The 26,999-nt window shown below is 43.2% G+C and overlaps 1 protein-coding gene across 1 annotated transcript in view; it reads left to right on the top strand.

The window, feature by feature from the left end:
- The window catches only part of FOXP1 (forkhead box P1), a 269,188-nt gene that overhangs the window by 86,815 nt on the left and 155,374 nt on the right, over window positions 1-26,999 (top strand). The window contains exon 2 of the mRNA XM_030885576.2: window positions 12,936-13,097. Within this exon, the coding sequence (XP_030741436.1) occupies window positions 12,936-13,097 (162 nt within the window). The remainder of the gene's footprint in view (window positions 1-12,935; window positions 13,098-26,999) is intronic.

Below are 26,999 nucleotides of genomic sequence, written 5' to 3' on the forward strand. Positions count from 1 at the left end.
GCCCATCCTGATAAAATTTGGCCAAACAGTGAGTGAGTGATTCTCTATTGCTGATTCTCTTAGTCTGATTTTGGCCTTTCTTGCCTTCTATCTTTCCTTTTTCTTATGTATTTTCTCTCTGCTGGAATGTGCCTGTGACTCACGTAACTTGGCTCCTTTGCCCAGAATTCAGGTAAGTAAAGATTGGGGGGTGCTTTGTGCCTCATAGGGCATCCAGAATATATGTAAGATATATTACAAGAACAGAAGACTCATAACACTATGATATATTACAAGAACAGAAGACTCATAACACTGTATCTATTTGGCAAAAACGAAGCTCAATGTTACCAGTAAAATCATGGGAAATCCTCCATCATTTTGAGTATGACCCCAGCCAGGCTCCTTCCACGGCCTTCAAAATTAGCATGTCTGATTCTGAGGGGAATCTGCGTTATTCATAACAAGAGTTGCTGGCCAGCACCTTCCAAAGAAGCACTTGCTGGTAATAGTGGGTAAGACAGTGGGTTCATAGACCCCTTGCAGTGGCTTCTCTTGACATTTGAATCTTTGGTTTTCTGCCTTGAGAACCTGGAGATGGACTGTGCCAATTATGCATGTGTTTCCATATACTTTAAACACATTCTGGTCCAAAAGAAGGGAACCAGGAGTTTGATGCAGCATCCAACTTAACATTGTGGACATTTTCTAATAAGCTTCAGTTCTGTTTTACTTCATTACAATGCTAATGTTGCCTACAGTTACAGTACCTCAGGCTATGTCAACTCTCCTGAGCTAAACAGGCTCAGGCCTGGGCAGTGCTGGAATGGAATGCCTCCAAAGACAACTCAGGTGCCGGAGCTGTGGTGCTGGTGACTCAGCGTCTGGCACTGGCTGCAACAGGGGCAGCCAACCAGAGTCTCCACAGTCTGCAGTGGTTACAGAGCCCGGTGCTAATAGGTCTAGGGAGTAGGAGTATGTGGCCTTTATTTTTGCCCCCCTCATGAGAGACTTCAAACAGACGTCCCGGCTGTTTGCAACCATTAAACATATTTCAACCAATTTTACAAGAGGATCATAGATTTCCTATTTTTTTTGTCTCATGAAAATAGCTCCCCTTTATCTTCTTTGTCAATAAGTATCCTCCACATGCTTTAAAAAATCAAAAGTTGCTCATAATTACAGACGAATGAAGAATTTGCTAGCCCCCAGCCCCCTTCTAAGGAGCCCCGGTGGTGCAATGGTTATGCTCTTGGCTGTTAACCAAAAAGTTGGTGATTTGACCCCATTAGTGGTACTCCAGGAGATGGATGTGGCAATTGGCTCCCATGAAGATTCCAGGCTGAGACCCCTGTGGGACACTGGACTCTGTTCTAGAGACGAGTGCTGAGTCAGAATCAGCTTGGTAATACACAGCAATATCAGCAACCTCCTAAGCCTTAGGACTTGAGGAGTCCTGATAGTGCAGTAGCTAACTGCTCAGTTAACAGTGAGGTTGGCAGTTTGAACCTTCTCAGTGGCTCCATGAAGGAAAGCCCTGGTGATCTACTGCAAGATTATAGCTTGGAAACAGCGGAGCAGGTCTGCTCTACACATGGGTCGCTAAGCATTGAAAATGGACTCAGTAAAATGAACTCCTTAGTAAGGGTCCCTGGTTGGTGCAAATAGTTAATGCCCTCGGCTACTGTAACCAAAAGCTTGGTGGTTCAGGTTGACCCAGAGGTGCCTCAGAAGAATGGCCTGGTGATCTAATTCCCAAAGAACTCCAAACCTATGGAACCAAACCCAGCACCATTGAGACAGTTCCGATTCATAGCTGTGAAACATCTTAAAGCGCACAGCCCTGCTCTTACACACCCATGGGGTTGCAGTGAATTTGCACCAACTGGATGGCAACTGCGTGTTGGTTTTGTCTTGTTCTGTTTCGAACTCTCTTCTGCCTGCTTGAGACTGGCACATCCTGCCGACTGCCTTGGGTGTGCTAACGCCAGCACTTGTCTGTGTCTCCCGTTGTCGGTTGCCTCCGGTGACTTCAGGGCCCACTGCGCTCACCCTGGGGGATCTTCACCAACAGCTAGGGCCGTTACACAATTCTGCCTCCCGCATCCGAGTGCCTCTTTAAACAACAACAAAAATGGGAATAAAATAAAGTTCATTTGCCATCTTTTATTCCGGAGAACATATACTCTGATAGACAGATTGCTGATAATAAAAAAAAAAAATGCTAACCTATCAATGCTTATGGTTTGTAGTTTTTGTTAAATTTTAAAGTGAAAAAAAAAAAGAAGAGTGTAAATCTCTGCACTGCAGTGGTGACAACTGAAAACGCACCTTATAAGACTCAGGTGCACGTCAGTAAGGGCATGTGGACCCACCGCACACATGGGGATGCAGCTGCTGCCCGTTTTCCTTCCACCCTTCTGTGGTTTGGACAACGAAGCTATTCCGTTTCCTATCCCCTTTGACTGTGCCTTTCACATGTAATATTGGAGTCCTTCGGGGACAGGGCTATCCCTGCTCCTATTTTTCCACCATGTCTACTTAGATACTGTTTTATAAACTCATTGGCAATGACTGGAACATCTTAGGATGTGCCACCCAAATGCCCTCTCCAAATGCCAGCTCTTGGTAAAAGTCTCCCAAAACGAAGGCCACTTTCCCCTACTGTAAGGAATCTGAGGATGGGTGCTGTTGACATAGCAGCTTCTCCCTCTAGGTTCCTAGTTCACGTCCAGTATCTTAGGTTAAGACCAGAATGCTTTGCTGCCTACCTCACCTGTTCTGGGAGCACAGACCAAAAACAAAACACCAAACTCACTGCCATGGAATTGAAATCAAATCATAGCAACACTATAGGACAGTTCTCTGTAAGTAGAACTGCCCCTGTGAGTTTTGGAGACTATGATGACTCTTATTGGTAGTAGAAAGCCTCACCTTTTTCCCACAGAGCAGCTGGTGGGACCTAACTGCTGACCTTTGAATCACAGCTGAACGTGTAACCACTGCACCACCAGGTAGCCCAGGTCAGTGAAGTGCTCAGAGACTGAAAACCCAAACTTCCTGTAGTCCAGCCAGCTCTGGCTTACAGAAATAGAACTGCTCCGTTGGGTTTCCACAGCTGCAAACCTTAGGATCGCAGATTGCCTCATCTTTCTCCCTCAAGGGGGCTGGTGGATTAAATCACTAACTTTTTTTCTTTTAAAAGACTGGACATGTTGTTTTGTTCCACTAGATAGAACGATAACTCCAATAATCAGTATTTATTGAATGCTTGTTATGAAGATACATCGTGCTAATTATATGTAACATCAAACTCAGTTTCCATTATCTTCTACATTCCAGTAGTTCTTCAGGTTGGGATCCAGCAACTGCATCTTCTTTCCTGTTGAGGACTCAGAATCCTCATCTTCATCTAGACCCGTGGTTCTCAACCTTTCTAAGGCCGCCACCCTTTCATACAGTTCCTCATGTGGTGGTGACCCCCCAACCATAAAATTATTTTCATTGCTGTCTCATAACTGTAATTTTGCTACTGTTATGCATCAGGCAACCCCTGCGAAGGGGGTCATTCGATGCCCAAAGGGGTCATGACCCACAGGCTGAGAACCGTTGATCCACACTTAGTAGATCTGCCCCATCTTTATCTCTACTTCTTTAACTTTCTTCTCCATGATCAAAGCTCCAATTATTTTTTTAACCTCCATATCTCTTATTCTCTGCTTTAACCAAGCTTCCAAAAAAGTAACTCTCCACAGTGCCACAACTCTTGCCTGCCACCATCTTTTCGGTCCCACGCTACCTGCCTCCTCCTTAACCCCTTGCCCACACAGCAGCACGGCTGTGCTGTGCTGAGGGAGAGAGGATACTGCCCCAGGATTGCAGGCCTTGGGTTCGGCAATCAGCCAGCGGTGCTCCTACTTCCAGATGGGCCTCCACAATAGCAAGCCAGGTGCCTCTCGAGCCTGTCCATGGGCTGGTGGGTGTCCAGGCTGCACAGGCCCCTCCCAAGGAATGCGAGCAATGGCCATGTTGCTTTCCCCAAACCACTAACTTTTCAGTTCAGCACTTAATCCTCTGTGACACCAGATATTCGTGAATAGTCTAAGGCCACACCCTTATTTGAAGATTCATGGAGTAGATCGACCAAAAACCCAAACCAAACTCACTGCTAGGAGTCCGTGCTGACTCATAATTGCCCTCAGAGTTTCTGAGACTGTAACACTTTATGGGAGGAGAAAGTCTCATCTTTCTCCAGCAGAGAGGCTGATGGTTTCGAACTACTGACTTTGCAGTTAGCACCCAATGTATAACTACAGTGCCATCAGGGTTGTGACGGCCAAAGAGGCCATTGCCATAGGTGTTTTCCATGACTTTCCCCTGGGTTTGTAGTTATTACTCTGTGCTCTAAAGTTTTGATAAAATGTGTTTTGGTTTTGATGGGCTTCGTTTGTTTTGTTTTGTTGATTGGATTTTACATACAACACCAATCATGTAACTTGATGGATTACTATGGGACCTTTTTTTTGGGGTGGGGGGAGGCGTAATTTTTCCACAATCCCTATAATCTGGCTTTGAGACAAAGCTACTTTTATATTATAATCAATTATAACCAAACACTTCAAATAAATGTGTGTGTGTGTGTGTCAAAAAAGTAGTGTTACAAATTCATAGAAAGTTTTATTAAGCAAAAATAACAAACTGTGAGGCTATTGTTTCACAGCATGTCCTCCAGCAAAGATCTGTACAGTTCTGAAGACTTTGTTTCCATCTCTCTAACCTTTCCCTGGAGAATTTGGCATTCTTCCTTCTGCATCGCATCAAAAGGGCAGCGTTGGCATCTGTGAGGGGCATGGAAAGAAGTATGAAGGAGCAAGATCAGGGCTGTAAGGTGCCTGTGATAAGGTTTCCCACTGAAATTCTCACAGGAGGCCCTTGCTACCCTCAGAGAAGGAGCAGGCCCATTGTCCTGGGGGGAGATGGGGTGGCAGATTCCTTGCTTCCCCTAGGCGTCTCCCAGTGCAGGTTTTACCTTTCTTAACCCTTCTTCTAATAAGCTTTCATAATCATCCTCTGCCTGTCAAGAAAATCTATCAAGATGACCCCTGTGGGACCCCCAAACCAGTCTCTGGTACCTTGACTTACCTGGCTCAGTGCATCCCCTGAGAAGACACTGTTTTGACTCAGCTTCTGTTTTTTAGGTGAAGGCACCTTAAGTGATTGAGTTCATTGCCGAGAGAACTCTCCCGCAGTCTTCCATTGATCGCAGAGAAACTGCTCCATAGGATTTTCAAGGGCTGCTTTGTCAAATGGGGATCATCCAAGCCTTTCCTTTGAGGCACCTCTGGGTGGATTTGAACCCCCTGTTATGTAGGTAGCAGTTGATTGTGTTAGCTATTGCACTGATAGGGACTGTGCACCCTCACGTGAGCACACGCGCATGACACACACACACACACACACTCATACACACAATAGGGGCTACCCCCCCCCCCAAAAAAAAATCCACCAGGCGGAACAGAGCTTTCATAATACTCACTTTCCCCGATAAGCAAGCATCGAGCAGCTGACTCTGAGTACACCCGGTGGTGTGGTTTTCTCTGATCACAATGCATTTTTTTTTTGTAAAAGTAGTTTTACTCGAACCTCATTTTATGTAATGGCAGATTTAAGAGAACAGTGTGTGGCTGTGAATTTGTGTTTCCTGCTCCAGAAAAACTGCTGTGAGGTTGAACACAGCTTACGAGGACAGCACTATGGGAACAACTCAAGTGCATGAGTGGTTTTCTCGTTTCAAAAATGTGAAATGTCCATCTATGATGACCTTTGTTCTGGATTGTTGTCAACTTCCCAAATGGATGAAAATATCAACCAAAATCCGTGCACGTGTGCTCAGAGACCAAAGACGACAGACCAGTGAAGAGATGGGGAAGTTATCTGGACTATCCGAGGGCTTGGTTCAGCGGGTTGTAATAGAAAACGTAGGAATGAGAAGGGTCACTGTGAGATGTGCGCCTCAGGTTCTGACTGACAGGAAAAACAGCATCTAGGGGAAACACGCTGTGCTTTCAAAGAACAGCTCAAAAGCGACCCAGACTTTTTCCCAAGGTCATTACTGGTGACAAGACATGGTACTATTCTTACGACCCCAAACCCAAACATCAGTCAAGCCAGTATAAGACACCATCATCACTTCATCCAAAAAAAGTTACACAAGGAATCAAGAGACTGAATGCTCACTTACTTTTTTGATGTGAGGGGGCTAGTTACATTTGGAGTTCATTCCACCTGGTCAGACTGTTAATCAGGCTTTCTGTTTCGAGGTTCTGAAAAGATTGTGTGACAGTGTGTCTGATCTGTGCAGACAGGGGACTGGGTTTGCCACTATGACAATGCACTTGCTCACACAGTCATCTCAGCGCACCGGTTTTCGGCAAAAAACAGGATGCCTCTCTTGCCTCTTGCTCCGTGGAACTTCTTTTTGTTTTCTAGAATGAAGAGGGACATGAAAGGACAGCGATTTCATGACTTAGGAGATGCAAAGAAAATAATGAGGGAGGTGCTGTCATTCACCCAAACAGATGAGTCTGAAAAATGTTTCCAAGAATGGAATCACAGATTTGACAAATGTATTAAGTGTAATGGAGAGTACTTTGAAGACGATAAGGTTGTTTTGTAAAAACAAAACTTAAATACATAGCTTTGAATAAAAACTGGGTTTTTTTGGGGGGTACCCTCTTGTATACTTGTGTTCAGTTTGGAAAACCAACAATCTGAGAACGCTGCTGATTCTTTAAGAACTCTCCTAGGACTTCCAGCTACGTACTGTCTTCTGTCCCTCTCCTCAGTCCCCTCTCTCGTCTCCAAGTAACTTACAGCCCTCCTTTCCATCCTGCACAGGAGTGATTGCTAAGGCTACAGCAAGGGGTGGATGGGGTTTCCGGCGTTCTCAGCTGGAAACCTTGCTCCAGAGAAATGGTTAGATTATATCATATGATGAGCACTCATGCTAAAATGGAAACTTGTTGCGCGAGTTGAATCAAGACAGCAAATTAATGTGGAGGGGCGGGGGAGGGGGCAGGACACTCTTTCGATAGACTTAAAGGGAATGTTAGGGATGTGAAATAAAGACAAGAATATGTCTTCTTTTCTTCTAAGTTTCTCTTGCTAGCTTCCGCTCCCACCCCCCTAGTGTTCATTGTCTTTTGATTAGCCCATGAGATTATCTGAGAAGCAGGTTTGATCTTGAGAGGTGAGGAGAGTCTCGGAGAAGAAATTTGAGGAAGGGTGCCTGACTCAGACCAGCTTTTCAGCTGGGAATGCATCAGTTTCTCTGGGCAGACAAGATACAGCTAGCTCTCTCAACTGCCTCAAAAGGCACCCGCCACTTTTCATTCTGAGAGTATATAGAACCTCTGGCCCAGTGGGGCGATTGGCTCTAAACTGCTATGAATTACCTCGGAAGTAGCCACATATTAAAAGTTTGCAAACAAGATTTACAGGTGCACCTAGGTGTGTTTTGTTCACACATCTCTGTTGCTTTTCAGAAAATCCAATTGCAGCTTGAGCTGCAAGAAAGGGCTCGCTGGCAATGAAGTGATTGGGCCTCGTAGTCCCTGCCTTCTTAGCTAAACTCTGAAACGGTGATGAAGAAGTGATGGAAAGATTTGTTGATGTAAAATTGTGTCCAGGGGACGCTCCAGGGACCTTGGAATACAGATAGTAACCTAAGACAGGAGTTGGCAAACTTTGCCTGTACCGGTCCAGCTCGGAAGGATTTTAGGCTTTGCATGCCAACACAGTCTCTATTTCAATGACTTAAACTTCGCTGTTTGTAGCATGAAGGCAGCCAGAGGTAGGCTGGCAGTGAATGACCATGGCTGTGGTCCAATAAAACTTCTTTTGTGGACACCAAAATTTGATTTTCACAGATTCCATATAACTTTCACCCAATACTACTTTTCTTTGTATTCCCTCCCCCCAAATCAACTACTTAAAAAGGAAAGAAAAGCAGCTGTTCTTATTTCACTGACTGCACACGAACAGGTGATAGGCAGGTTTGATCCAGGGTCATGCTAGTTCACTGGCTCCGTAACCTTAGAAATTCCTGGTAGGCGTATTTTTTTTTAAGACTTTCAGGTATTAGAGTATTAGTATGTGAATATATTTATAAAGACTTTTCCCTTCTATTGTCTTGCTGTGTGTGTGTGTGTGTGTGTGTGTTCGACCTTTGCATTTGCACAAGCAATATTTATGTAAACTTTATGATGGTTCTTAAAATATGGCAAACATGTGTCTGGGCATTGGCTACCCTGATAGACATGTGAAACATAGGGATACCTAGCCCTTAAACTGTAAACATCTCCTATGAACTTAACATGTAACTAGCTCCAAAGCCATAAACATGTCTTTTAAACCTAGTTTGTACACAACAAATGGCACTGATTTACAAGGACCGTGAAAGCACTGATGAGACTGATGTGACTTTGAATCAATCAAATGGAAGGTATCTCATCTCAGGAAGACCCGAGTCCCACTAACCCCTAGGTTCCTATTTTGACTACTGCCCCGTTTTCAGAGAGAAAACAAATTGCTCAGTCCCCTCTGTAGCCCATAATCCATGATAAAGTATTTTGCAGCAGCCTACCCCACTATCATTTCAGCAGCCTGAGTGGTATCAACCACTTTGGAAAACACTGCATTAACTCAAAAACCTGGTTGGCCTTGCAAGGAAGCACGTGTCCTCCTGGTGCGCCCCATTAGATGAGTCCCAAGGGACATAGGTAGCAGCCAAGGCAGAGAAGGAGGACCAGCCCGTCTGCAGATAAGGTGGTACCTCATGCCCTCCTCTGTTGGACCAGACCAGTTGCTGTTGAGTCATTCCCTATCATGGCAGCCCCATGTGTACCAGGGTAGAAATGTCCTTTATAGATTTCTGATTTTTCTACTACAAATCACCTGGTCTAACTCCTGGGTATCTCTTGGGTGGACTCGACTCTTTTGATCAGCAGCTGAGCATGTTATCCATTCTCACCGCACAGGGGACTCCTTCCCCTGCTAGCTCACATTTGCTTTAGTTTGCTGAAGGACCCAAAGTGGGAGTGTGTTCAACTGAGCTGGTTCTGTCCGTTACCTCAAATCTAGAACATCCTTGAACCATGCAGTCTAACCCAGTGCCAGCCATTGTCCCATCTATTACAAAGTATTGACTTAAAGTTGGTACTTTTAGAAGAACTTGGTTCATAGATTCATATTTGTCATATTCCCTCACTCCCTCATACATATGCAAACACCTATCTTTATGTAGTTTTATATGTCCATGGGATCCAATTTCTCTTTCTAATTTGGTTTCTGTGCATCTATCAGGTTTTTTTTTTTAAATAGTATCAAGTAAAACATGTGTGGGAAACACATAGGTTCCTGGTGGAATTTCCAAAGCAGGTCCCATTAGTCATTCCAAAGTTTCATTGACTAACACTGAAGATGGCCATAACCATTTTTAACTTCTGCCAATTCTACATACCAGAGAATTGTATTGTGATGCTTGAATCCATAGTCTTGTACACTCAGAAGCATTATTTCTCACCTTGTGTGTGTGCATGCGTATGTGTGTGTCGGGTTAAATATTATATTAGTGATTTTTATGCCCCGGGAATTAGAAAACACTTTTCAGTGTTGGTTTTTAAGCATTGTATAAATTAAGTTTTAACATTCTTACTGTTATGTTAGGTGATCTCATATATATATATATATATATATATATATCCCTAATAAATGCATACATCCACATACGTACTAGACATTATAGTTTCAATGAAGTTTACAGAGCAAGCTTGTTTTTTCATTCAATTATATATTCAGTTCCAAGTTTGAAGGGGTTCCAAGGGGGCCATAGTCCCAGGGGGTTCCACCCATCTTCTTCAGACCGGGTAAAAGTCTGCTCTATTTAGGATTTCACATTTTCTTCCACACGCTTCCTCCATTCTGTCCAAGACGCTCTGCGATCCTAGTCGGAGGGGCTGGTCATAGTAGCCGGGCACCATGGAGTTCTTCTGGCCCCAGGGGACTGCACTTATATCCTTAATTATGCTTTATTCCACTTGTATCACCATATTCATGATAAGACCAGACAATTGTTATGGATTAATGTATGATTCTTCATATCAGAATGAGTAATTTTTTGCAGTAGGATTGTATCTACATCCCAAATATTTGAAATTATTTTTCTAGTTTGCCTTCATTGGGGACAGAAATTTGTACACGTTTGTCTTGTTGAGTGGTCTGACTAAAAGTTCCCCTGTGTTTGGAGAAGTTTCTAAACCGTTTCCACCTCTTTCTGTCTTTTATTATCCTCTGCCCTGAAAGTCTGTATGAAATGCTGTGAGAGAACAAGAGATGATTAGATGATTGTGTACATTTATGTACCCCACGTTGTGTCTGTAAGACATTATAAACATAAATGGCTTTTGATTTTCAAGCTAGCAAAATAAATCGAAGGCCTAAAGGAGCAACGAATTTTGAAAGATATAAACCCTTGTGTATTGCCAACTCTGCAAACCTCTGTGGAGAAAGTAAGCGTGTGAGTGGTTGTACAACACAATGAATGGAAACAGTGTCCCCGAAGTAGACATTTTCAAATGGCTCGATGGCAACACTGTTGTTGTGTACATATGGCATCACAATATAATTGTGAATTCTATGCATTTATGAGAACATGGTCATGTATGAATGGTCTGTATGTGTGATTCTTTAATGTCATGTAGTCTCATATCTTTGCTGAAATGGGGAAAGACTTGGTGAATTACAAACTGAGTACCCATTCTTCAAATATTTGGTAAAACGTGGTAAATTATATTAACTAAGGTATATGACTGTGTCATTAGTCATTACTTATTTTTCTCTGCCTGCTCTATTTTCGTATCATCTGTAATCTCTCACTTGTTCCCCACAGTATCTTTCCTTGCTGCATCTTGTCACTGCCATCTCCATCCCTGCTGTCTGCCTTTCCAGCTAGCATCCAGACCCTTCCTTGCTGATTTGTCTGTTACTTGGGGAACTCTGATGGTAGCACTTAGGATATATAACTGTTGCCTTCCCTACATTAAAAAGCCATAAAACCTTCATGTGAAATAGCTAAGGGAACATATATAGCAGGAGGAGAGGCTTTGCTCCTGCAGGCACCTTGCAAAGGGGACTATTTTTCTTATATGATATAAATGAAATCTTCACTCTGCCCACTTTTACACCTACGCATGTACTGAGCGTCTCCAAGGAGACAAGGAAACCCGGAGTCCAGTGATGGTGCATCCTTCACTGAGCCAGTAGGCTGGAGTATCAGGCAACTCTCGGAGGTGTCTGTCTTGGCTTCCAGATGCCCCTCTCAGCCTGCCCCTTTCTCAAGCCTCTTCCAGGCAGGCTCTCTTGAACATGTCTCTCTCTTCACAGACAAAATAGCCGTGTCTTACGTTTGAAAGGCTGGTTGTGGTGAGTTCAGTAGAGACCATCTTCCATGGGAGAAGAGGAATGGCAGGCTAGGGAGGTGTGGGATAGGAGACCTCCGTCTTTCCTGGGATCTTTTCTTTGTCACCCGTGTATCTGTCTGTGCTTCTGTTTCCTTGCCTTCCTTTGCACTGTGTGGACACAAAAGAACCGTTCGCTCAACCTGTCAAAGTGCCTTACAGTGTTGGTTGCTACAGTAGTGCAGATAGGAGCCTGGTTAACCAACTTGTCCTTTTAGAGAAAGGAAAGTCTTGGGTCTCTGCTCATGGACAATAATCTTCTTGACCACTCAGTTTCCCCTTTCCCCTGAGTTAGTGTACAGCATCCCTTGAGCCATCTTCCCTGCCCTTCACTACATGATTAGCACTGTACATTTTCAGGTAACTCTTCACATTTTTTCATACATAACTTTAAATACCCATTTCCTTGGGAGAACAGACAACTCTCATAAGTCCATATGAGACAGCATTAATTAGATGCTTCTGATGTGTTGACTATATGCATCTTCAACTGAGGCACATATAATTAGCTCCCATATAGAAAGTGGTATTGATATAACACACCGTCTCCCACCTACTCTCATTTGGGCTCTGACTTCTTAACAAAGCATTGAATGAGCATTCCTGACACAGCTTCCATTCTTGGTGGTCATGTGAGTGTGGTTCAAGAAACCTACCTTTCCATGTGATTTTTTTTTTTAACAGAAAATGTCAGTATTCTATTGCTAATCCTGTTGCTCTCTTTAGTAAATTCTTTGACAGGATCAAAGGCCTCATGAGAGTTTATTGATGGCACTTTTTCCTTTTTCTATAGAACTTTTCTAAAAGATTAATCAGTCCCTTGTTTTTCACCTTGGTAGACTTACCAGTTTTCCTCCAATTCATCCCACCTTCTCAATTTCTTCCTTTAAATAAGGAACAGCCTTTGCTATGAACTTGAACGGCATTTGTGGTGGGCATGGCCATGATTGTTCAAAGTTACATAAAATATTCCTGAAGATGATCAGAGATCAAAGTTGTTACCCCTTTCTTTTGTATAGTCTACCAATGGCACCCAGGGCCTGTCTTGGGTGCTCTTTCTTCCTAAGTCATCTTCTCCATAGTAGAATGCTTTTCCTGTGGGCCCACCTCTTAGCTTTGGATGCAATTGGAAGGATTACTTCCAATTTGAGCTCTCTTCAGTCAGACTTCATCCAAGCCCCAATCAGAGTTTGGTAGGAAGACAGTGTCCTCTGAGGCTAGTTGCTAATGCCCAAAGTACTATGGATGTAATTGGCCAAGATTCTGAGAAAAAGCAAGCTCTAGAAAGTTGTCCAACGTAGACTGTAGGGGGGACTTTTATTTGCTCGTTCACTTACCTGGAAAAGGGAAAGTCAGGATCCCTTCTGGAATCCATCATGCAAACGAGGCTCCAGAGCTTGTGTAGTAAGGTAAACATTTTCTTCTGTTTTCCCCTTCCAGGCGCTTCAAGTGGCAAGACAGCTCCTTCTGCAGCAGCAGCAGCAACAGCAGCAACAGCAGCAGCAGCAGCAGCAGCAGCAACAGCAGCAGCAGCAGCAGCAACAGCAACAAGTCAGTGGATTAAAATCCCCCAAGAGGAATGACAAACAACCAGCCCTTCAGGTTACCAATTTTTTCCTCTTAAGTTTTTTTGGTAAATGGACATTATACAAACGGGGTAGTTGGCAAGCAGTTCAAAAGTGAATTGCTGAGGATTGAAAATCGTATAAGAGAACCTTGTGCAGAAGGTGTACCAACGTCATATGACATTTGGGAGAAAATATCTGTTGAACTAAATGATTTGTGTGGATAGTCGGAGGATTTACTACTTGGTCAATGTAACAGGAGAATTAGTGGTTGTGCGTATTGGGTTATTTAATAGATGGTGTAGTTTATTCTGAGAAAAAGTTGATAGTACTCAACTGTTAGCCTTATTCTCACATAGTAATTATAGAAATGAAGTTACACACATACACACTTTAATACAGTGATTCTCAATTGAGGTCAGTTCCATGCTCTGGAATATCTGCCAATATCTGAAGATTGCTTTAGCTGTCGCACTGGGTACCATTGACACCTAATAGGTAGAGGCAAAGGATGTTGTTAACTCGCCGATATTGAAACATCATTTAAGTAATTCATGCTCAGTGGCTGGAGGGGCTTCTCTTTGGTGAGGCGTGTGATGTTCCCTGGTATGAATGATTTCTTGGGCCTTATACAGTACACAGCCTGCACGTTCCCCACCTGTGCTACAAAGCAGAGTAAAACCTTTCCAACAAAGAATGATCCAGTCCCAAATGGGGTTGGGATTGAAAAGCCCTGCTTCAATAGAACTGAAGAGATTGTGGCACATTGATTATTATACCTAGTAATAAGTCTAATAAGTACCCTTGTTCTTTAGTGGAAGTTCTCAGAATATTTTCTAACCATTAGGGGAAAAATAAGAATAATTTTATGTACAGGTACAAAAGAAAAATTATTTTAGCTACTTCTTATTTCAGGCGCATTGCAGTGGGAGTGCAATGGAGTAGGAAAGGAGTGAGTTCGTGAAAGTTGAATTTGGATTTTGTACTTCGATCCGAAAGCTGCAGTAGAAATTTCAAAGACACTTACTTGTATTAGGGTTTTCATGCTTCAACAGAGGTGCATGTAATTAGCTGCCAGATAGAAAGTGGTATTGATGTGACCCACCCCCTCAAGGCAGGACACATGTAGGCATTAGGTGGCCCCACTGCTTCCATAGCTGAGGGCAGGCATCCCCAAAATGCGTACCAAATGCATAGTGTGAGTTTCTCACACTAGAAATTTTATGACAGAATGGGTGAGTGATAATTGGAGGGCATAACTTGGTGCCAGATAAGTTGGTCACAATGTCAAGTCAACTTTAACTTGTGTTGACGTATCACAGGTTAGAGTGAACCTACAGATTTTCATATTATCTTGCCAGTGGGTGGTATGGACTGACCTTGGGTGCCACCTTCTAGTCCTTCTTCATCTGCTTGGGAAATTGTCACTTTCCTGGGGACGCTCAGTGCCATACTGACGGTTTGTTGCAACAAGTTGAAGGCAATGTGGGTTGTTGACCAACAGGTCTGCAGACAGTTCCTTGGTCAGCCTTCACCAGGCCATGGGACTTTGAGTATGTTCGAATGCTGGGGACATTTTCAATGAGGGGCAGTGCCATTGCGGTCCTGCGTCAGGTGCTATAAGCAGTGCTTTGTTGTGCAGACGTCTTAAAGAACAGCTTTGGAGGATGAAATATGACTGTGTTGCCCTTTCAGCTGTGAGCTTATTTGTCAGGATTCAAATAAGTTGAAAGGATCAAACTGAACAGTTTCCGTAGTCAGACTGGGAATTGTGTTCCAGAGGTCAGCAGCGGAGGCCACATTGCAGATTCCATAACATAGCCAATTGTTGGTACATATTAAAGTGCTGGGGCATCTCCTGCAGACAGAGACACAATTAAAATTCTAATTTATTAATGTATACAGGGAGCTAGCCCAGCCTGTCACTCAGAGATTCAAATAACTGCCCATTCTCTTTGCCTCACTCCTGACGCTCTCCAGCCTTAAAAATATGACGAGTCCCCTTGAATGTAATAGACCTCAAGTGCACTGGGAAAATGACCATTATTATTATGGGTGGAATCGTACACAAAGCAGAGCTCTGGTTGGAGGTAGGTTGTTTTTTTGTTTTTGTTTTTTTTAAAAAAATATTCAATCTGTCTGATCACTCTGCTCTTCAGTATTGAATATCATTTGTAATTTTTTTTTAATCTAGTAGACTTGTTTTCCATGTGCTTGCTTTTGAAAACATACGGTGTTTTAAGGTAACTGCATTTCCAAGATGAATGACGTTCCTGGAGGGCTAAATAGATGAAGTGAAGTTTCAGGGGATTTCCTTGGGAGGGCTATCTTTCCTAGAGCCCTTGCGGAGCTTTTTAACTACCACACAGAAAGTATAATATGGGAGACGGTGTCTTCTTCTCCTCCTCCCCACCCCCCTCACTTCTTGGCAAGGACAGTGTCAAAACCCACCTAACACTTTCTGCTGAGCACTTCGGTCTGGATAAAAAGTTAGGGGACAATCTTGAATGCTAGTTTTGCTAAAGAAGATGCCTCTTGTCCATTGCCACCCCTCAGTGGGGGAGTTGACAAGCGGAGACCCTAGACCAGCTCTCAGATTTGGTTGGGGGAGGAAAAGCTGTTGGTAGACTGTGTGTGTGTGTGTAAGAATGAGATTGAGTGTGAAAGACCAAGACTAGTTGACTATTGCAAAATGTCTCCTGGACTGTTAGGTAGAGTCAGGTGACTCCTGTCGGCGTTATTGGGTTGCCTGGCCCTCCACAAACAGAGAGGGGAAATTACTTACATAGGCAACATGATCCATTTCCTCGTTATAAAAATATGCGTATATGCTTGGTGATTCACTGCAGGGATAATCTTCACTTTGTAAATGTAGCCTGCTGTGCCACATCCTCACTGGGATATCTCAGCCTGAGTGGCTGTGGAATGAAAGGGAAACTCTACTGTCAGTCTTCACAGTGCCCATCTCTGCCCCTCTCACCCTTCATCACCACAGCCAGGGACCTGGTTTAGCAAATGCAGGTCTTCCCTGTAGAGGTAGTCTGGACAGAGAAGAAGGATTTGATCTGCTGGGAGCAGGGAAAAAGAGAGAGAGAAAGAAACCCAAATCCCCAGATATACTGTGACTCATATTTTAAGCATATCTCACACTTCCCTGCTTTATATTTGGCAGCCTCTCCAGTTTCACAGGCTGATGATACAAACAAAAGAAAATGGAAAGTTAGAGGCGGCTATAAGTGGTTACTCGATAGAGATCAGAAAATGTAGGCAAACATCCCCAATTTGGACTAATTTTAGGGAGAGGAGTGTAAGGAAGGGAGTGACACTGTTTGTGGCGGATGCACGTGGGGCGCCAAATCTGAACAGGCTGCGCTGCTGGGCGAGGCGTTCTCGCATAATGGAGACGTTCGAGGTGTTCTCGCATAATGGAGACGTTCACGGGGGAATGGACGTTGCCCCTCGAGTCCTTAAAAAAAGATTCTATTTAGTAGTGGAAATGCTCCCCACCCTTCCTTTTTTGCACATTAACTTGCCTGGCTTTTTTTTTTTTCAATGAAATACTGAAAATTGTGAATTCTAGGTGATGTAGATCTGACTTCATCAAATGTCACTTGTTCCAGATCATATCAGATAGCGCCCAGTGAGTGCCGGTGCTCCTTGGACAGAGGGCCAGGCCCTGCCTTCAGGAGGCTTATGGGCTGTGAAATAATTAGTAGCTTTTGCCGCCGAAAGAAAATTATATGCGAGTAAAAATAGTCGTCTTGCTTTGATAAATATTTACATACTTTTGAAGATTGCTTAAACGAGTAAAATAAGTGCTTAACAGTGCATGCAGGTGTGCTCATAACCTCGGCAAGGTGTGACTTTGCTGGCTGAAGATTAATTTGTGAGTAGGTGAGCAATTTTATTGATCAAAATCTGGAACTCTGACCACCATTTCTGGGTAGTAATTCATTTTGATTCTAAGCATTTTAGTTGTTGGCACGAGTACATAAACTGGAAGGAAATCAAATGACACATTTTCTCCTAAGAAAGTAAAAGTACATGTGTATTCTGGCAGCATGAAAGTTAGGAAAGAAAATCAACCTTCTGTGTTGCTTACAGTGGAAAGCTGACCACAGTCTCAGGCCATCTATAAAGAATTTGAATGTGAAACCGGTCATCTGATAGTTTCCCCTCCTGCCTAGCCCCTTCCGGCCAAGGTTATACCATGTACACGCACCTCACCCAGGAGGCCCTTTGACTGCAGGGGAGGAGAGGGCTCGCCACTGTCAGTCTGGTCAGGCGCTGAGTCCAGTTGGGAGCTCAGGGTTATAATGCGAACCCCTGCTTTAAGTGGAGAAGGTTAAGAATGCAAGATTCAGCAGGTGTTTTTAAGCATTTTTATTTGCAGTTATATAAAACATGCTTTAGGCAGCATTTTGCTTTGCATTAATGCCACATATAATCTTAGTACCTCATATCATTTCCACATTATTCACTAAAGAATAAATTGGTAAGAGGGAAGCTTTAAAAAGAAACTACAATCTTTTTTTTTTATTGTAGATAGTGAAATGGAATGGTTTTGAAATACCTGTAAAAATGAACCCTATGCCCTGATTTAGTGACGTGGCTAATTCTGAGAGTGAAGGGGGGGCAGGTTCTTCTAAATGCCTGGAGCTACATTGTCTAGAGGTCCTGCTGGTGACTCAATAGCCTTGAAGCATCAGTACCTCTAGGGACATCGTTGTTATCATGTGGCTTTAGCAAATCCCCAACTCCAGAAATGACACCTGATAAGAAACAGCAAAACAGAAAATGATAACTTTAAAAATTGACTAGAAAGCTCTCTGAGCACATAGTCCATTAAAAACAAGATGGAACTAGTGACCCTGCCGCCTTCTTCCTGAAAAGTGCACAGAAGCGCAGAATTTGCATGCAGTTGTAGGGGTTCTGTGAACCTTCTAGAAGGGTGTCAGCTGGGAATGGCAAGGGTGTGGACAGGTTAAATTCTCCTGCTTATAAGTTTCTCTTTTTGTAAAATGCTATGTTTTATCTTTGCCTCTAAAATTCTAATGTGATTTATAAATATAAGGAGATCACGGGGATTTACTTTGGGGTGAGGGCCTGTTTCACCTTCAGCTGTTCATAGAGTAAGCCACGTTCAGGAAGGCCCAGTTTGGGCCTGCTGCCTGGGTGTGTGAATTAATAATTCTACCCTCTGTTTCTAAAATGTTCCATTTGAGACACTATTAGGTGGTGTCCACGGGTATATGGAAGTATTCAAATGAGAATGTGGCACTGCTAATTCTCATATAGGCAGTTCTTTGTCACCATATGCAGAATGTGGTGGAGAATTGATGTCTGGTCAGTTCTTCGTGTGTTCCAGACACAGGACCCTTTCTACACACACTGTCATTCGAGCCACAGACCAGCTGCATGTCTATCATTAAGCCTTCTTATGGACACAGCAAATTGAAACTTAGAGTGGTCAGTGACATGCCACAGAGCACAAGTGAAAGCTGGGTGGAAGCCGCCTCTTCAGGACTGCAGGTTGCCAGTATGCCTTAAAGAACTTCGTCATTGCTACTTCTACGCAGTCTTGCTCAATGCCTACTGGGTGGCATTATTTCCCTTAAAACACCAAGTGGTTATATTTTCCACATTACTGGCAAAAAAATAAAATTAAACCAACCACAAACCCCATGTCCACTGTAAATATCTGGATTTCAAGGATGGAGGGTTAAGATTTGCATAACTATCTTAATTTTGGCACATGCACATTCATACATACATAGATCACTGTGCTGAGCAAAGTTATTTCTCAGCGTCAAGTCTGAAGTGGGCCTACGAGCTTCCCTGTGTTGGAGCATGGGATAGTATGTTATAATCCTTGTCGAGGCTTGGAGGTGGGAAGGGACAAGGGGGTGAAAAAACATACTTGACTGGTCAAAAATGTGTAAATTGCTGACAAAATGACACATGTAATTAAGAGTGCTCCTACTATTTTACCTTGTGGTTTACACCTCCAGTGGTTGAAAAAGAGAGTGACTCCCACCTCGCTAATTACCATTATCACTGAAATGCTAGGGCTGGAGTCATTAGTTCCGTGTGCGTTTAATTAGAGGAAGGCTGAAATTGGATTTAACTTATTACTTTTTCATGGATCACTTTCTTGTCATCACTTCAAATTGGATTGCAGCCCCAGGTAACTAATTATGAGAGCCACAGGATCAAGAGTGAAAACAGGTAATTAGGAACACCACTGCCGGACCCTTGCTGGTCAGCCACGTGTGCTTTGGAGGAGAGAGAAAGATGTAATAATAATAATAATAACAACAATAATAAAAGCGAGCCTGTGAGCTGTGTTTTTCCGTATTTCAGATTAGGAGTGAGAAGTGTGTATGGTTGCTAAGCATCATGGGAGTCTGTCACCACCCATCGTGGTTTCTCTGATATGCAGCTGAGTTGAAGATGTCGCATCGACGTGGTTCCACATTCAGCTCCTTAATACTGAGATTAAACATGTAACAGCAACAGATTGGTTGTAGGTATGAGACATCCCAGCAACTGTGTCGTCTGGGGGGCCTCACATATATGATTACAACAAAGCTGTCAAGATGCCTGTGAGCCAAAGTACAAGAGTATTTTAAGTACAGGGAGTTAGAATTTAATGAATGTATTAATGTTCCAGAGACATCATTCATATCTGACAGGAAGACATATCAGTCCGCACAATAGTTAAGGTTTGGGGTTTGTCTATCGGGAATTTTTGTCAAAGTTTCCAGCATAATGTTCAGACCTTTAAGTTTGCTTCTGGTTCTGGGTTTCCCGCCGCTCCCCCCCCCCCATTGTGGTCAGTAGGTTTGCTGAGGTTCTGTTCTGCTGTCCCCCCTTGAAAATACTGTAAAACAAATTGTACAGTTTCCCTGTGCAGAACAGAACTCAGAACTGCAGAAATCAGTTTTATTGATGTCGTCGTCTGAAAACATGTTGATGACAGGCCAAGGGTGTGAAAGGCTTGCGCTTTGAAAGTCCCGGTATCGAGTGTGGTCAGGAAGAAAATAAAAATAAGTTGCAATGGAATCGCATGACTTTGGGCGAGGGGGTGGTGAGGGAGTCTTTCCTAAGATGTCCTGTGGCTGGGGACCCAGTGGTGAGGCGGCATGCTATCTAGCTTGTTGCTCTCTTTGAAGGGAGACAAAGCCTCTTGGTCTCCCAGAGAAGTGAATCACTAAGCAAAGGAGAGGCTAGAGTTTCCTTAAGTTGTTTAAAATTGGTTTTAATGCTCTGTTAATGTAAGCAAATAATCATGATTCAGCGTTGGGTAGCTTTCCAGTCGGGGTGAGTCTTGCTCATGATTTTCCCATGCGAGGGGCGTTGGGACCACAGCGTGCCTCCCAGACCAAGGCTGCCATGCAATCCTTCTCTCGCTCCCCACCCCCCACCCCCCAAGTGATAGAATACCCTTCCTGGGATGACGAGCCCTCTTCCTGTGTGAGCGAGCGTATATCCCAGAAGTAAAATGGGGATCATCAAGTCTAATGCAGAAAATTAAAGCTGCTTTTTTTTTCTTTTTCTCCCCCCACCCCTCTTTAACATCTTAAGTTGATTTAGAATTTTTATACACAATATTCGTCTGTGGTTGAAAGGGGGCATGCCGAGGTCAAGTGATGTAGTGTTTTCCATTTTTCCATGAGTCTCACAGTGTGTGATAAAAGCAAACTCCTTTATTTTGTAAGTCTGCAGGAATTTCTGATGAAGTGCAGAGGTCACGTTCCCTGTCAATTTGAGTAGCTGGCATTTTTTAACTACTGTTTTTGGGTTTTTTTTTCATTCCCTTTTCGTGTTTCTTTTCTCCCCTGGCCCCACCTCACTACAAAACAGGGAGGCGAGGGGGCCTGTACACACACACACACACACACACACACACACTGAAGTCTTCCAATCTTAAACTCATTAGCACACAGCATTGGACCCTGTCCAGTGGTTAGAACATTTCCTGAAGCCTAGAATAACTGCATTTGGTGCAAGCACCCTCAACCGTAAGTGACAGTGGAGGTAGTTGCACTCCCCGGGTGCCTTGCCTGGCCAGGAACACCAGCTTACCAACCACTGGCCAGGAACGCCAGCTTACCCACCATACTGCTCAGTGAGCCAAAGGCTGTCCATATGGTGGGGCTGGTGAAACTTGCAATCACAAAGTGTGATAGTCCTTTTCCCTCCCTAAACTTGTTATGCCCATTGGTTTGGAGGTGTCAGAATTCCTGCTGGAGCATGAAAACAGTGGAAAACCAAAACACGTTTCTAAAAGACGATTCTACTCACTTGTGGAATTATATGTGCTGTAGAACCTATGGATTTCATTAATTCATTCATGCATTCCTTTATCAATTGAACCTCTAAGGCCCTAGGTGCTATAGCCAAGGTGTGACCCCTGCCCTCTCACTTGAAAAGTGACTTAATTACCATGGGTCAGGACAATTTAAAGCAGATTTTTTAAAACAGAAAATGGAGTCTCAGAAGAAAGATAATAGTAGTAATATTAAATAGCAAATACATATGTAATACTAGGAACCAATGAGCCATGCAACAGCCTTATGAGGAGGCTGTGGCCCAGTATCATTCCCATTTTACAGATGAGGGAAGTGAGGCACCGAGAGGTTAACTTGCCCAAGGCCATGCAACCAATAAGTGGCAAAGCAGGGCTTCTGGCCCCAATCGCTTGTCTTTAGAATCTCTATGGTTCTTTTGCCTCTCAACAGAGCTACTGCCTTGAGCCTGTCAACCTGTGAAGGTGAAAGCAGCAGAACCAGTTACTGTGTCTAATACTCATCGCCAACCACTAGGACCACACTGTCTCCTAATCTGGACATATGTTTACGGGCACATTTGAAAAATAATGCTTGTAATAGAAATATGCACTTTCTAAAGGGAAGTGATGCTTGGGAAAGAGAAGAAAGACGAGTCTTACTCAAAGCCTGCAGACAACGCTGAAAGTAATTGTCTCAAGGCAGCCGTTGAAATTGAGAAGCAGTTTGGAAAATATACAGTTTGGGAAATTTGTGTACCGATATAATTACGGTAGTTGTGAGCTGATGTCATGCCTAGTAACTGTTTTTGTATTGCTTGGGCCTTTGTTACTGAGCTGTGATATCATGAGCAAACTATTATAAACATAGCATGGATATAGCATGCTTGTGTAACAAAAGATCGGGAACTTTTATTAAGTTTGTTTTCCTTGTCATATTGTAAAAATTTATTATGTGTACTGTGTATATTAGAAACAGATTTGGGTAATTCTGTCTAAATGAAGTCATCCCAGCTATTTCCAGACTGTCTGTTTTTGGTTGTGAATAATTTTCATACATCAGATGGTTGTCATATTTAGTCGCTCTCAAAATCTTAAAGAGACCATATCCCATTTTGAACTTTGGGTGGATGGCAGCCGCCTTGCTCTTAGGATGATTTGAGTTTGGAATTATTGCCCAGTAAATTACAGAGACTTTTTAAAGGGTCTCGGGTTGCTGCCTTCTATCCGTAACTTTCCCCCCATCATCCAAAGAACAGGTTTTTAACTACTTAAGTAGAAGAATTCCAAGCAGTCAATACACAATTGGGCAGGAAGTGCCAACCCTTGTCCTTTCCTGTCACATCCCATTGAAGTTATTGGGTCAGCATTGGAGCAGACAGAGCCTAGCCGTTGTCAGCGTTCATGGTAAATGTGGACATTAGTGGGAGTTCAGAAACTTTGGATGACTCCATCCTTCAGCTCTTCTCTAGCTCCTTCTTTTGCTGCCAAGCTTCTAGAAGCAGAATATTCTTTTTTCTTCTTTTTTTTAATTAAATACTTTTATTGGGAGCTCTTATATCTCTTAATCACAATCTATACATTCATCCATTGTGTCAAGAACATTTGTACATTTGTTGCCATCATCATGTTCAAAGCTTTTTCTTTCTACTTGAACCCTTAATATCAGCTTCTCGGTTTTCCCCTTCCTCCCCCTACTTCCCTCCCTCACGAACCCTTGATAATTTATAAATTATTATTATTTTTCTATGTCATACACTGTCCGATGTCTCTCCTCACCCACTTTTCTGTTGTCGGTCCCCCAGCGAGGGGGTTATATGTAGATCATTGTGATCGGTTCTCCATTTCTCCCCCACCTTCCCCTTCCCCTCGTGGTATCGCTACTCTCATTATTGGTCCTGAGGGGTTTATCTCCCTGGATTCCCTGTGTTTCCAGTTCTTATCTGTACCAGTATACATGCTCTGGTCTAGCCAGATTTGTAAGGTAGACTTGGGATCATGATAGTGGGGAGGAGGGGGGAGGAAGCATTAAAGAACTAGAGGAAAGTTCTGTGTTTCATTGGTGCTGTACTGTACCCTGACTGGTTCGTCTCCTCCTCACGACCCTTCTGTAAGGGGATGTCCAGTTGCCTAAAGATGGGCTTTGGGTCTCCACTCCACATTCCCCCCCATTCACAATGATATGATTTTTTTGTTCTTTGATGCCTGATGCCGATTGGATCCTATCGACACCTCGAGATCACACAGGTTGGTGTGCTTCTTCCATGTGAGCTGCGTTGCTTCTCAGCTAGATGGTCGCTGGTTTATCTTCAAGCTTTTAAGACCTTAGGTGCTATATCTTTTGATAACTGGGCATCATCAGTTTTCTTCATCACATTTGCTTATGTACCCACTTTGTCTTCAGCGATTGTGTCAGGAAGATGAGCATCATGGAATGCCAGTTTAATAGAACAAAGTGTTCTTGCATTGAGAGAATACTTGAGTAGAGGCCCAATGTCCATAAAGCAGAATATTCTTGCCTGCTGCTTCGACTTTTTTTTTTAAGAACCAGATACTTTTCTTCTTAACCCCAAACCAAACCTATTGCCATTGAGTTGATTCCAACTCATATTAATCCTGCAAAGCGTTTCTTAGACTATCAACCTTTTATTTTCGGAGGTGGGGGGGTGGGAACAGACAACCTCATCTTTCTCCTTCAGAGTGGCTGGTGCCTTGAACCTCCAGTCTTGTGATTCGCAGCTCAGTGCCTCTTTTCCTTTTACATTTTCTTAAATCTTCCCCAAGTCTGGCTTCTCTTCCCACCCTTTTTTCAAATGGTCATTAGGTTCAATCACCATGTCTCCATTCTCATTAAATCCTGCCCAACCTTCCAGAGGCATAAAGCCCTTTCTTTGACTACCTTACATATATTTTTTAATTGACCTCCTTTAAAACATTATTTTAGATCAATGTCTCTTGGCCCCTCCAGGCCATTCATTCTCAGTCTAATGCTCAGTTCTCTTGCAGAACCTTTGTTCCTTTGATTTCTAAGAGCACATCTGCCCTCCTTACTTGATCTGGTGCCTCTTTGCCAGTTGGTACCAATCCTAACAGCCAAACTATGACTGTCCCTTATTTCACCATCACATCGATTTCGATCTCTCCAGTCCATCTGGTCACTTTTATCCCCAGGCTCATTCCTCATTCCTGGAGTCGCCATTGACTATGACTGGTTTTCATCTTTACCTTCTTACCCGCAGTCAGATCTGCCACTTTCCTGCTGCCGGATGTCTTCTTTTATCCCGGCCCTGGGTCATCTTGTTGTTACCTTGTTCCACAGCTCAAAACTTAAGCTAGCACTTGTCTGGTCTCAGACAAGAAACTTTACCCTTTTTTCCCATGCCGCCCTCCAGAGGTTCTTCATGCATGCCTCACCTTCCTTAAAGGCCAACCTGCTTCCTTAAAGGCCAAAGCACCACTGCTCCCAACCTTTCCTTAAAGGCCCGCCACTCTGCAGTTCAGTGCTTCACTCTTATCTCTCATCTATCTATTCAGTGCTGTTGAGTAGATTCAGACTCAGACCCAGTGGGTCTGCCCCACCAGGTTTCCAACCGTGTCATCCTTCAGGGAGCATACTGCCATTTTAGTCTCCTAAAACGCGCCTGGTAGGTTTGAACTGCAAGTGTTCGGGTTGCCACCTGCTTCATTTAACCACCACGGTGTCAACAGGACTCATTTTATCTACTCTGTTAAGTCTAAAACCCTTGTCCTTGATTTGGTATAATTTCTTAATATTCTAGTCTGGGACTAAATTAGGTGTCATGAGAAGAACGTGGAGGGAAGGGAGTGGGGTCATCAGCGCCTTTGTGGAAGGAGGTGGTTGTAAGCACAGTCCATTTGGTAATATTTCAGAGTCCTAAGGATCTGAGATTGCATATGTGGCCTGTTGCTTAGATAGAAGGCCCTTGGTGATTAAGTCTACATTCTTTATTCAGAAAGAAACAAAGTAGAGAAGAGGATGTGTGACGGGTAAAAAGAATTGAATTATCCCCAATATCACCACCAATATGTGGTATAAACCCTAACCTCTCTCTACCTGTTGTAAATAATCCCATTTGGGAATGTTGTCTCATTTTGTCAATGAAGAACGATAAGTGTAGGATGTGTCTTGAGTCGTCTAAGATAGACCTACCCACATCAAGTCAATTTTGACTCATAGTGACCCTTTAAAGAGTTTCCAAGACTGTAAATTTTTACTGGAATAGATGACTCAAAAACTCACTGCTGTCACGTCGACTACGACTCACAGTGACCCTGTAGGGCAGCGGTTCTCAGCCTTCCTAATGCCACGACCCTTTCATACAGTTCCTCATGTTGTGCTGACCCCCAACCATAAAATGATTTTTGTTGCTACTTTATAACTCTAAGTTTGCTACTGTTATGAATCGTAATGTAAATATCTGATATGCAGGATGTATTTTCATTGTGACAAATTGAACATAAGTAAAGCATAGTGATCGATCACAAAAACAATATATAATTATATATTGTAAAATATTTATTTCTAATGACAAATAAATGAAATTTTGCCTTGAAGAATGGTGTAGCATGAACAGTCTTCACCCTGGGTCCTCTTATGTAGGTGTGTCTGCATGAGGGCGGACCTGCCTGGAGACGACAGAGGAGCGGTGTCTCTGTTCCTAAGACCATTGGAAATATGTGTTTTCTGATGATCTTAGGCAGCCCCCATGAAAGGGTCAAAGGACCCATAGGTTGAGAACCACTGCTATAGGGTAAGTAGGACTGCCCCTTTGGCTTTTAAATCTTTACCGAGTAGACAGCCTCATCTTTTCCCTGGAATTGGCTAGTGGGTTCAAACAGCAGACCTTGTGATTAACAGCTCAGTGCATTGCTCACTACACCACTAGGGCTCCTTGATTGGAGCAGATAGACTGTGGAAAAGATAGTCCCTTTTTCCCATGGAGTGGCTGGTGGGATTGAATCATAGATGTTGTAGTAAGCAGCCAATGTCTAGCAAGAAGAGCAGATTAATAAGCAGAGATGGGGGAATGGAAATGGTAAACCACGTGAAAATCTCCCAGGAGCAGAAGCTCAAAGACATAAGAGCCTTTTTCCACAACCAACACACTGAGAGAGTGAGTCTTCTCTTAGAGACAGGAGCCTGAATTTGGATTTGTAGCTTCCTAAAGAAAATAAATGTTTCTTAAAGCAATCCACTTGTGGTATATCTACCATCATAGCATTAGAGAACTAGCAAATTCTCTCGTCTCCTCTGGCCTGCAGGCTTGAGTGCTCCCTTTCCACAAACTAAGAAGCTACTTCCCAGGACTTAATGACGTTCCTTTTAATAAGACATACGTCCATTGATATATCTATCTCTGTCTATCTATCTATCTATCTATCTATCTATCTGAAGGAAATTGTCGTTTATTCTTCAAACAGACAAGTGTAGAATCTACAAGACAAAAGTATGAAGAGGTTGTCCCTAGAGTGTTCTATTAAAGGATTCTAGATCTGAGATAGGCTGGTTAGCCATGCCTGCTATGGTACTTGAGTTGGGAGTGCTGGAATTGTGTGCCTTCTGTTTGCCAAGCTTGATATAAACTTGACTGATGTAGACTATGTTGACCACATGTCAGACTAGAGAAG

The sequence above is a fragment of the Echinops telfairi genome, unplaced genomic scaffold, assembly GCF_000313985.2.
Source record: "Echinops telfairi isolate 266 unplaced genomic scaffold, ASM31398v2 ScPeMD7_31;HRSCAF=116, whole genome shotgun sequence".
Lineage (NCBI taxonomy): Eukaryota > Metazoa > Chordata > Mammalia > Afrosoricida > Tenrecidae > Echinops > Echinops telfairi.